Source organism: Tupaia chinensis, unplaced genomic scaffold (genome assembly GCF_000334495.1).
Source record: "Tupaia chinensis unplaced genomic scaffold, TupChi_1.0 Scaffold000332_1, whole genome shotgun sequence".
Lineage (NCBI taxonomy): Eukaryota > Metazoa > Chordata > Mammalia > Scandentia > Tupaiidae > Tupaia > Tupaia belangeri.
The window spans coordinates 2,482,893-2,495,528 of NW_006159826.1; the positions used below are offsets into that span (position 1 = coordinate 2,482,893).

Below are 12,636 nucleotides of genomic sequence, written 5' to 3' on the forward strand. Positions count from 1 at the left end.
TCGCCCGCCCCCGCCCAGTGGGTGCAGGATCAGGGCTGCCGGGGCTGGTAGGACCGGAGCTGGCCGGCCAGTACCTGCCCGCCGGGAAAACCCGGGCTGGGGCCGGGGTGGGGATGCACTGCCGGGACCTGCAGAAATGTTCGCCCACGGCTTTTAACTAGGATCTCGGACAGCTCCAGAGAGGGGCGACTGCGCAGCCCGAGCACTCCCTCCTCGGCCGCTCCCGCCTTGAGGAAGGACCTGCTTTGCAAAAGGCCCAAATCTCCAGTCTGCAGTACCTCCGCCGGGTGTGGGCTCTGGCCAGCCTTTGGGGAGCACACTGGCCTGGACGTGGGAGGAGCTGCAGCAGCTGCACAGGTCACACCTAGCCCAGGGTAGAGCCCTCTGGGAGGAGGGGTGAGCAGGGGCAGCCCCGGGGCGCGGTGGACTGTGCAAGGGTCCTGGGGGCCGTGGGCGGGCTCTGTGGAGGGACTGAGGTGGCCCTCCTGCACTTGTGGAGGACGGGAGTGGGGAGCCAAGGGAGGGCTGGCAAGAGGCTGTGAGGGTCTGGGACACAGTTCTGACCCTGAACTTAGAGACGAGTTTCTACGTAGAAAGACTTGCCTTGGGCGGTCGCTGGTGACCGAGGGGTGAAGTAAATTTTGGGTGTGAGATGGCAGTGGTCCTGGGTCTATTTATATAATGAATAATACACATTCATCATATGGTGGGTGGCGCACGAGAGCTGCTGCAGGAGCAGGTGCCAGAGGGCACAGCCCCTACCCAGTGATAAAGACTGGGGGGCTCCAGCCCAGGGGGCTCCGCTGGCCTGGGATCACTGCAGCTGGATTTCATCTCCCTGCAACTTCCTGTCCCGAGAACTCCTAGCACCTGATGCTGTGTCCACAGCACCGAAACGCTGCCCTCGGGCAAGACTAGCACCCTGTGCACACCCAGCGCAGGACCCCTCTCAGTCTGCAGTGACCATTTCCTCCCCTGAGGGGGAAGGAGAGGAACCCGCTAGCGCCTAAGAGGCTGCTGCCCCCTGCTGGGAGCACAGGGCAGTGGCGACAGCCGGCAGCAAGGTCACCCTCCCAGGTGGACAGAGGTCACACAGCTCCTTACCTCACTGCCTACGTGGTAGGACTGAAGAAACGCTCTGGCTAGGTCTCAGCCCTACTAAACGTCCCCAGCTTATAGTTCTGCGTCCAGTCCCAATGTCGTCACAGCAGCTGGGTTGACCTCCCTTCCTGAAACCCAAGGGCCCGACAACTTCCGAACCCTCAGTTGTCACTCTAGACGGGACAGTGCAAGGAGCCCCAGAGCTAGTGCCTGGACGATCCAGAACACAGGCGAGGAGAGGAAAGCCTGGCAGTCTGCGGAAGCCGGGCAGCTCAGGGTGCTGGAGAGGAGCAGAGCACAGAGGAGCTGGTGCTGGGGAGACCTGCTGTGGCTCCTTGTCTCAGCACACCCTAGGAGCTGACACCCAGCTGGGAATAGTCTGCTCCCCACAATCATTGTGGAAAAACCTTGAAACACTCAGCACAGGAAAAATGAGAAAGGCGGTGTTTCCAGTGACTCGGGACTAGGCATGCATGTCAGGTGGGGTAAGGGAAGTGCTCTGCACAGATGGGTCCTCCACAGCTGAAGCATGTGTCGGAAGCATCTGGGGGAAAGTGCCTTATTCAGCTTCTGCCTCCGGAATCACCTCGCCCCACTCCCTGGCACCTTCGCTTCATGGACATCTGCCCGCCTGGCGTCTTCCCTGGGCTTTGCTCGTATGATCAGAAAAGGACACCTTTCCTTCCTTAGGATTGATAACTAAGAATTCTAGCTGGGAGGGTGAGTGCTGGTGGCCATCTTTTTCACATGCGGGGGGACTGATGCCAACCCATAAGAAAGCAGAAGCCTCTTAATCCATCTATACCTGAATTGTTCTGGAGTTTTCAGTTATGTTATTTTTTTTCTTCTGGGTTTCAGTTAGTTTACATTTGTATCTTTTTAATCAAGTGTGCCTGGCCGACATACTGTCACAGTGTGACCCATGTTATTCTAAGAAATTGAAGCAGGTTACAGATATTCACAGAAGAGAAACAAAAATAAATTACGAAAGTAGAATGAGGGACCAGCAGATGGCATAATGGTTAAGTCGCTGGACTCTCATGTAGTTGATCATGGTTCGAGTCCTGACCCAGTGGATTACAGCTGTGTGCATGTCCAAGATCCTGAGAGGAGAATGGAGGAGAAGGGATTGCGGCATGGCCATCCCCCAGGAGGGGGGTAGAAGGTGGGGGGGGGGTGGGAAGGTCTCTCTGTCTCTGGTGAGCACACGCCCACTATAGCAAACATCTCTTAAGAAAAGGAGAGAGAAAAAGAATGAAATGAAAGTAGATTACTATGACACAGCCAGGGCATCATTACACACAAAGATGTGTCATGACACACTGGCGTGACAGTGCTGCCAGCAGTAGCACGTCTTACCTGATGCTGTCGTGTGGTGGGAAACAGCATGGAAAAGTGTTACTCCATGGTATCTTTGTGAGGACAGAAGCGTTATGGTGTCTCTGTGAGGCCATTCGCGTCCCGGACCCAGTGGCTTAAAACTCACGCTGGGCGCGTGTGCGTGCGTGCCCAAGATCCCAAGAGGAGAATGGAGGAGAAGGGATTGTGGCATGACCATCCCCCTGGGGGGTGATTTCTCACTTTCTGTCTCTAAAAAAAAAAAAAAAATTCACATAAAGGGAAATTTTCAAATCCAGTAGTCAGATTTAGGACTCATCCTGGTGTACAGTCCATGTGAACATTCATAGGATAATTTATACAGGAAAATGCCATTGAACCTGCTCAAAATATACATTTACAGTGCTACTGTTACAGGTAGATATTATGAGCAGGGAGTTCCACTAATGCCAACACATAAAAATACGACATATCGGACTGTTACCAGGGATTGCAGTTAGACCCCTGGTGCGGAGAGGAAAGGTTATCTCATTGAGACCCCTGATGCGGAGAGGAAAGGTTATCCCACTGAGACGCTTGGTCAGCATACCAATTCCCACTCGGGGCAATAAATCGACAGGGACAGAGGAGTCCCCATGGGGATACTCATACCTTGTAAGTCCACACTGGGTGTGAGATCAGGTAACCAAACTCCTTACTTGAGGGAATGGAAACCCACAAATTCAAACAAAGGAACCAACTACAACGATGACCTCCCCTCCTAAATATTCAGGATAAGAGTAACACTTAACCCCATTTCCAGTTGCAGACGTCTTTGGCAGCTGCCTACCATTACGCCTTTCTGGTGTGGGAGTATACTTCTTTTCTGATAAAAATCTTTTCTTCTCTATTTAAAAGTTCTCCTCTCCTACTTCACTTGTGTTTGTGACTTTCCTGTGTCTCAAGGTGGGTCTCTAATTTAGAGATCTGGACCAAAGAACAGAGTATTTCACACAATGCAGCTCGGCTCCCGTCTATTACCAGTACTATAGAGTAACTGCTCTTATCTAACATAAACACACAAAATATAAATGGTAAGTGAGCAATTTTTAATGAAGTAACACCAACCAAATATTGGATGCTCTAAAGATTTTAAAAAAGATTTGAGAAAGAAATGTTTACTAACACACACACATAGGTTCACCCTTCCCAGAGAAAATACACCTGAATGTTTTAGACAGAAGTCACAAAAATGTATTAAATATATCAGCAGTAATTATCTTGCAGCTTAAAAATAAAGAAGTTCCGAAATGTGTATCTATAGATTCATTTTATTTATTTGTTATCCTATGGCCCAACATAAGAGTCTTAAGATAACTGGAAACTGAACTAAGACATGAACATCAGGTAAAATACATGGAAATCACTTTAAAAACTCTGAAACAATAATAAACCTTTAGTCAACATTTTTACAAACTGACTTAGCAAAGAGTTTTTAAATGGATGTGACCATTTTTTTCTAATCAAAAATATTCAGCTTGAAGTCTGTAAGTAACAAGTTTGAAATAAAAGTCCATACATTTATCAAAATTATATTTTAATTTTATACAGAGGTGATTTTAATATTGTAGAGACAACTGTTGTAAGATTTTAAAGGATGGTCATAAAGTAGAATATTTTAACAGTCCATTTATAAAGTTGGTTTAATTACATCATCTTGCTATTATATTACCACAACTTTTCCCTAAACGCTATAGAACATTCTCTGAAGGCGTGTACTCAGGCTTTCCAAGGAAATTCTATAGGGTTGAGAAGGAAAAAAAATCAACAATGAATTATGATTATGCTAAATCCAACATTCCAGAAAAATATATAATTAGGTCAATATATTATTCTACTATCAAATAGGTCATTTTTGTAAAACTAATTTATCACATATGTGACTATCATATGTACTCATTTGCTGTTAAACTGTTCCTTGATTAATCATATTACTAAACCCTATCACTAGATTAACAACAGAAACAGGCTACCAAATAGATACACATAGAACTTTTCAGATTGTCTTTTTTTTTTTTTTTTTTTTGGCTACAGGGTGCATGTGCTTGCCAGAAAGAGGAAGAGGAGAAAGCACCCGCTATGGGAAATGGTCATAATCCCTTCTCCTCCACCTCTTCCTCCTTTCAGAATATTGGGCATGCATACAAATGCGAGCTGCTGGTCTGGGACTTGAACTACATGGCTGGCCAGGTGGGATTGTCCACCTTAACCACCAGACCACAGAGCTGACCCTCAGACTCTTTTTCTTTTAAGAGAAATTTTTTTCTATGGAATGTGTGCACTCACTGGAGAGACAAGAGAGAAGCAGAGAGACATAAAGTGAGAAATACCCCTCAGGGGGATGGCCATACTGCATTCCCTCCTCCTCTATTCTCCTCTTGGGATTTTTGGACACATGTGAACATGCACCAAGTGTGTTTTAAAGGGTTGGGTCTGGAACTTGAACCACGGTTGCCTACATGGGAGTCCAGCTATGTAACCTGATGTAACCCTTAAGCCATCTGCTGGTTCCCCTCAGACTATTTTAACAGAAAGAAATGAATTGTCATAGTGGTAAAAATGTTGCAACATTTTGATCAAATAATCAGCAGAAGCCAGGTGTTAAAATCTATTTCACTCATACAAAGTACCTATGCTACTCTAGTTTAAGTATACTCTCTTCTCCCAGTTTTTTTCTAGCCCATTGCTCTTCTTCCTAGATTTGGAAACTTTTGAAATGATCTTGTTCATTTGTATTTTTTCCCTCTTTTTTAGAATATAATTCCTTAAAGGGAGGAGTTTTTTCTTTGTTGAATTCTGAGCACCTATGTGGGTAGGTATATGTGGGTACTGAGAAAAGTCACATAAAAACCTTTGGGGTTACTGAAACCCTTACATACCCTGACTGGTACCTGTGCACAAACTTGTAAAAACTCGTTGAGCTGTACAGTCCTGATCAGTGTACTTTTTTGTGAGTACATTATAACTTAATTTAAAATAGTGATGAAGGGGAGTGGGTCATAAAGAATATCAAATGTAATGAAGTGGTTTATAAGCATGAAGGGTAAAGAAAAGCATTTAGCTGATTATTTGGGAACTGACTTGGAAATGATCAAAATTAGGCTGAATAGATTACTGGGAGACAAAGCATGATAGTGAAGGGCTAGGCTGTAGCGTGGTGTTTAAGGCAGCTGGATCTCACATGGCAACTGTGCAGTTCAAGTGTCGGACCTGGTGGCTTAAGAAATACTCTGGGTGCATGTGCATGTCTGGTGCATGTGCATGCCTGCCCACAGTCCTGAGGGGAGAGAGAAATGGAGAAGGAATTGTGATGTGACTATTTCCCCACAGCATGGAGGGGTGCTTTTTCACTTTCCCCATTTCTCTGGTGAATACATGTACCCTTTGGCAAAGTGAAAAAACATTAAGAGCTGTCTCAGCTGTTAATAATATACAAACTCACTGGCCCAGCTGCAGTGGTGCAGGCAAGAAGGTGCTGTTACAGGAGGCTGGGGCCCCATGGGGGCCTGGGCTTAGCTCCTGGATCAACCTGAGCAGGCTGGGGCAGGAATATTATGACACATAAGAGCCTGTTGAAGCAGTAGTGTTTCTCTTTCTTTTGGATTAAAAAAAAAGAATATATACATGTAAAGCATTCTACTTACATGTATAACTGCAAAGATTAGAGGAATAAAAGAAGTTGGAAGTGATAGTTAGAGGGGCCAGCTAGGTGGTTTGGTGGTTGAGGGGGCTGGCTCTCACATGTCCTGCTGTGCAGTTTGAGTCCTACACCCAGTGAGACGTGCTGGGTCTATGTGCATACATGCCCCAAATCCTGAGAGTTGAATGGAGAAGGAATTGCTGCATGGTCATGCCCTATGGAGGGATGCTTTCTCAGCCCCGTCTCTCTGGTAAGCACACATTCTCTATAGTAAATTTTTAAAAAAACAGCAAAGATGACGATTTGGATGCCAGCTGTTTGTGCTCAATGTCACTTGCTTCTCCCTGCTTCTAAGTGTTTTCAGTAGAGCTAAAGTACATAGTTTTGAAATAAAAGTCATGAATTTTTTTTTTTTTGGAGAGGTTTTTGCTATAGGGCGTGTGTGCTCACCAGAGAGAGAGAGAGACAGAAAGCGAAAAATCACCCCCTAGGGGGGATGGCCATGCCACAATCCCTTCTCCTCCATTCTCCTCTTGGGATCTTAGGCATGCACGCATGCACACGCGCCTGGCATGAGTTTTAAACAACCGGGTCTGGGACGTGAACCACGGTCGGCCACGTGGGAGTCCAGCGACATAGCCATTACGCTAACTGCTGGTCCCACACAATTTTTGTAGGCACTGATGAGCTTCCTTCCATTTGTACTGGTTGTACTAATAAGCAATGTACTAATCAAATTACCTGTCGATCTGATCGGTGAGAATTTCTTTTCTTATGAATATCTAATTAACTCAGGATCACGTATTGAAAAGACCCTTCTAGTCTCTACTGCTCTGCAATGCCACCTTTATCCTAATCAGATGAATAAATATTCAAGGAACCGTTTGGTGTTCCCTTTTCCATTCTGTTGATCTACTTGTCTATACTTGTGTCAGTATCATACCACATCGTCTTCACTTTATTACAAATTATAACATGATAAAACCAATCTTTTATTTTTCTTAAAAACTGTCTTGGGTTTCTTTTTTCTCTCTCTCTTAAATGATAGAGCATGTGCAAGAGAGAGAGCATAAGAGAGAGACACCAAGCCCTGACAGGGTCTTCTCACACCATGATCTCCTTTCCCACCACCCCTCTAGCTCCTGAGGGTTTTGGTATGCCCAAGCACACACAGTCATATTTTTAGGCCAATCTAGGGATCTGAATCCACAATCAGCTACATGGTTTCCAGCCTTTCAGGGTTGGAACTGTTGCACCACAGAAACTGGGCCTGTCTTGGCTATTCTTGACCTTTGTATGTTCATATAACTTTGAGAATCTGCTTGCCATGTTCCACAAAAAATATCCTGTAAGGATTTTATAAGGATGGTAACAAATGCATTGAATACAATGGGGAGAACAGATTATCTTTACACTACTGTGTTTTTTAAAAATCCATACATATTTTTGTTGTTGAGTTACAGAAGCTCTTTATATATATCAGATATTAACACCTTATGAGATATATAATTTGTGAATATGCTCCCATTCCATGGGTTACATTTTCACTGATAGTGTCCTTTAGTGTTCAAAAGCTTTTAATTTTGATGAAGTTCCATTTATTTACCTTTCCTTTTGTTGTGATTTTGGTGATATATCCAAGAAATCAATGTTGTGAAGGTTTTCTCTGTGTTTTGTTTTCTAGTACTAATGTTTTAAGTTTTGGGGCCATTTTGAGTTAAGTTTTGGATGTAAGGTAAAGGAATATCCAACTTTATTTTTTATATGCTTCTAAAAATATTTCTTTAGTGGTTGCTCCAAAGATTACAAGATGCATTCTCTGGTTACCAAAGCCTGATATCCACTGGTCCAGGGTAAAAGAGTTCATGTAGCAGATCTGAGACTGCTATCCTTAGAAAGACTTGCTTCCAAAGCCAGCCCTTGGTTGGTGTCTGGGAACCTGGATATCAGTAGGATTCCCACTTGTGCTGGGTGCCCCACTCTGCCAGAACTATTTATACAATGTGCTTTATACTGAACAGATGCTTTCCTTTTGAGAGTCTAGTACTTTAGCGTATGCTAATAGGAGGTACCTACGTGACCACTCCCCAGTAATATCCTTGGGCATTCTTCCTCTAATGAGCTTCCCTGGTAGACAACATTTCACAGGTTGTTGACATTTATGTGATTCTACTGGGAGAGGACACTTGGAAGTTTGTACCTGGCTTCCTCCAGACCTTACCCATGTGTCCTTTTCCTTTGCTAATTTTGCTTTGTGTCCTGTGGGGGTAAATCACAGCTATCAGTATGACTATATGTTGAGTATATGAGGTCTCCTAGTGAATAACTGAGACTGCAGGTGGTCTTGGGACCCCCCATCCACCATATAATAGAACATTATACTCACTTCCCAAGAATGCAATGTGCTTAGAACTGTAAGAGCACTTCCATTTCCTCTCAGTTTACATACTAGTATTGTCATAACCCTATGAGGGAGGGCTGTGGCATAAGACCTTGTTAACAGTGCCTGTCTTTCTTTCATGAAACAGGTACACTTTTCAAAAAAATTATTTTAAAACTTAGTTACATGCTTTACAGTATATTTATTTTATACTTATTTTTGAAAACTATTTTCCTGGGTATAGAATTATCTGATGGCTTCTGTTGAGAATCAGATGTCAAGCTAAATGTTGCATTCTTAATGCAAATCTTTTCCCCTCCAGCTGCTTTATCAATAAATATATATATATGTATGTGTGTGTGTATATGTACATATATATATAGGCTATTACTGAGTTGTTACTTTTAATTTTTAATAATGGAGTTTCCATTAAAAATTTTTGTTTCTACTGAAATTCCTTTTCTTTTTTTTTTTAAGTGAGACTTGTGCTATAGTGTGCATAGGGTTCCTTAAATGTCTGTTCTTCTGAAGACACACACACACAGACAGAGAGAGAGATAGAGAGAGAGAGAAAGAGAAATCACTCCCCAGGGGGGATGGTCATGCTGCAATCCCTTATTGTCTATTTTACTCTCAGGACTTTGGGCATGCATGCACACATGCCTGGTGTGAGCTTCAAGCTGCCAGGTCTGGGATTTTAACTGTGGTCAGCCATGTGATAGTCCAGCAATGTAACAATTATGCCATCTGCTGGTCCCTCTACTGAAATTCTTAACCTTGTCTTTTGTGTCCTTGGGCAAAGGGATCGGTTCACCTTTTTTTTTTGAGGTTTTTGCTATAGGGTGCGTGCGCTTGCCAGGAAGACAGAGAGACAGAAAGAGAGAAATCACCCCCCGGGGGGATGGCCATGTTGCAATCCCTTCTCCTCCATTCTTCTCTCAGGATCTTGGGCCCACACGCTTATGTGCCTGGTGTGGGTTTAAGCCACTGGGTCTGGGACTCAAACCATGGTCGGCTACATGGGAGTCCAGCGACTAAGCCACTACACCAACTGCTGATCCCGGATCAGTTCACTTTTACTATGTAGCAAATCACCTTCCAAACTTAGTAACTTAGGGACCAGCAAATGGCATAATGGTTACATCACTAGACTTCCAGATGGCCAACCACGGTTCAAGTCCTGGATCTGGAGGCCTGAAACTCACGCTGGTTGTGTGCGTGTGCAATCCCAAATCTGAAGAGAATGAAGGAGAAGGGACTGCGGTGTAGTCATCCCCTCTGGGGAATGATTTCTGGTTTTCTGTCTTTGCAGTGAATGCATCTCTAAAACAAACAAACAAACAAACATCTCAGTAGCTTAAAATAACCATCTTTCTAGTCTAACTCTGGCTAATTTGGGTAATTCTTCTCAAGCATCTACAGACAGTTGTCATGCTGGCGTGGTTCATCTGCTGTAGGTTCCCTCACATGTTCAAGGGTGGCAGGCTGCAGGCTGGAATGCCTCGGCCACCTTCCATGTAGCCTCTTTTGTTCTCTAGCAGGGCATTTGGGCTTCTTTGCATGGCTATAATAAACTTCCCAGACAGGGCAGAGTGATCAAGGCCTTTTGAGGAGTAATGGTATAACTTGTCAAAGCAAGTCATAAAAGAAGTCCAGATTCAAGAGGGTAGGAAAATGGACTTTTATTCATGATGAAAGGAGCTTCATGTAATTACTCTCATTGAAAAGAATGTGGCAAAATGACAGAGTGTGACTCCTGAGGATAGGTCACAAAAGATAATGCTAATTTCCATCTTGCTCAGGGGAAGCTGTTACCATGAAGAACAGACATTTTAGGAACCTTATGGAAAGGCCCAATATGGTAGGAATTGAGGTCACCTGCCAACAGTCATGTGAATGAGGCATCTCAGCAGATCCTCCAATGTCAGTCAATCTAGGTTGCCATCTCAACTGCAACATCATGAGAGACCCTGAGCTAAATCTACTGAGCTAAGATTTGCAGATCATGACATAATGAATGTCATGCAATTCAACCAATTTTGAGGTAATTTGTTTTAATATTTGACTAATATAGTATGCTTATGATTAACTGTTATATTCCTATTTTAATTGTCAGAAGGCGTGGCAACTAGCCATGGTGGGAGGTGAGGGCAAAGAGAGGGAAGGAGAAAGGGAGAGAGAAAGCACCCGTGATGATATATGGTCGTGCCATAATACTTTTACCTCTATTTCTCCATCCCATTAGAATTTTAGGCATACACACACACACACACACACACACATACGGACGCACATGTACATGCCTTGTGTGTTTTTCAATCCCTTGTTGGGATGCAAACTGTGGGCAGCGTTGAGGGATCTGGCTCCCTATGCACAAAGTTTAACTGCTGCACTCTGGGATTGGCCCTATTGTTGTTATTATTTTACAGATGCTTTTTGACTTACAGTGGGTTTACATTTCGATAAATCCGTCACAAGTTAAAAATGAATATTTTAAGTTGAAAAATGCATTTAATATACCTAACCTATTAAGCATTAGAGTTTAGTCTAGATTACTGCAGATCATGGATTGATTACCTTCATGACTATGCAGCTGTCTGAGAGCTATGGTTTGCCCTCACTGTCCAGTATTCACAGAACAGTACAATATAAGAGAGTATAGTGGGACCAGCAGTTGGAGTAATGGCTATGTCCCTGGATTCCCATGTAGTTGACTGCGGTTCAAGTCCCGGACCTGGTGGTTTAAACTCACGCTGGGTGTGTGTGCCCAAGAAACCAAAGAGAAGGGACTGCGGCAGGGCTATCTCCCCTGGGGGGTGATTTCTCGCTTTCTGTCTCTCTCTGTCTTTCTGGCAAGTGCACATGCCCTATAGCAAAAACTTCTCAAAAAAAAAAAAATAGAGAGATTATTGTATAGCCTGTCTCTAGCTCAGAAAAAGATAAAAATTGGCAAAACTTTCCAGAACGCTCGGTGAGGAGCTGAGGAGCAGCGGCTGCCCGAGCTGCGCACAGCTATGCGCACCTTCCCGCTCCCCCACGCCGGCCTCAGCCTGCTCACCGGCAGTAGAAAATGGTGAAAGAAACGACTTACTCTGATTAGAAAATGGTGAAAGAAACGACTTACTATGATGTTTTGGGGGTCAAACCCAATGCTACCCAGGAAGAGTTGAAGAAGGCTTACAGGAAACTGGCCTTGAAGTACCACCCTGATAAGAATCCAAATGAAGGTGAGAAGTTTAAACAGATTTCCCCAGCTTATGAAATTCTCTCTGATGCGAAGAAAAGGGAATTAAATGACAAAGGAGGAGAGCAGGCAATTAAAGAGGGTGGAGCAGGTGGTGGTTTTGGCTCCCCAATGGACATCTTTGATATGTTTTTTGGAGGAGGAGGAAGGATGCAGAGAGAAAGAAGAGGTAAAAACGTTGTACATCAGCTGTCAGTAACCTTAGAAGATTTATATAATGGTGCAACAAGAAAACTGGCCCTGCAAAAGAATGTGATTTGTGACAAATGTGAAGGCCGAGGTGGTAAGAAAGGAGCAGTAGAGTGCTGTCCCAATTGCCGAGGTACTGGAATGCAAATAAGAATTCATCAGATAGGACCTGGAATGGTTCAGCACATTCAGTCTGTGTGCATGGAGTGCCAAGGCCATGGAGAGCGGATCAGTCCTAAAGACAGATGTAAAAGTTGCAATGGAAGGAAGATAGTTCGAGAGAAAAAGATTCTAGAAGTTCATATTGACAGAGGCATGAAAAACAGCCAGAAGATAACATTCCATGGTGAAGGAGACCAAGAACCAGGACTGGAGCCAGGAGATATTATCATTGTACTAGATCAGAAAGATCATGCTGTTTTTACTCGGTGAGGAGAAGACCTTTTCATGTGTATGGATGTACAGCTGGTTGAAGTATTGCGTGGCTTCCAGAAACCAATTTCCACACTCGACAACCGAACCATAGTCATCACCTCTCATCCGGGTCAGATTGTCAAGCATGGAGGTATCAAGTGTGTGTTAAATGAAGGCATGCCAATTTATCGTAGACCATATGAAAAGGGTCGCCTAATCATTGAATTTAAGGTAAACTTCCCTGAGAATGGCTTTCTGTCTCCTGATAAACTCTCTTTGCTGGAAAAACTT

General features: G+C 44.1%; 2 protein-coding genes across 2 annotated transcripts in view; one reads left to right on the plus strand and one right to left on the minus strand.

Moving 5' to 3' along the window:
• Positions 1–4,036: 4,036 nt before the first annotated feature.
• RBM44 (RNA binding motif protein 44) overlaps positions 4,037–12,636 on the minus strand; it is a 43,556-nt gene continuing 34,956 nt past the window's right edge. The window contains exon 16 of the mRNA XM_006151951.1: positions 4,037–4,217. The gene's annotated coding sequence lies outside the window, so the exon portion shown is untranslated. The remainder of the gene's footprint in view (positions 4,218–12,636) is intronic.
• LOC106735218 (dnaJ homolog subfamily A member 1-like) lies at positions 11,602–12,627 on the plus strand (the record flags this gene model as incomplete). Its single annotated transcript, XM_027773219.1, is given in 1 exon segment — positions 11,602–12,627. A coding segment is annotated over 1 exon segment (1,026 nt), but the record flags the coding sequence as incomplete, so codon positions are not given.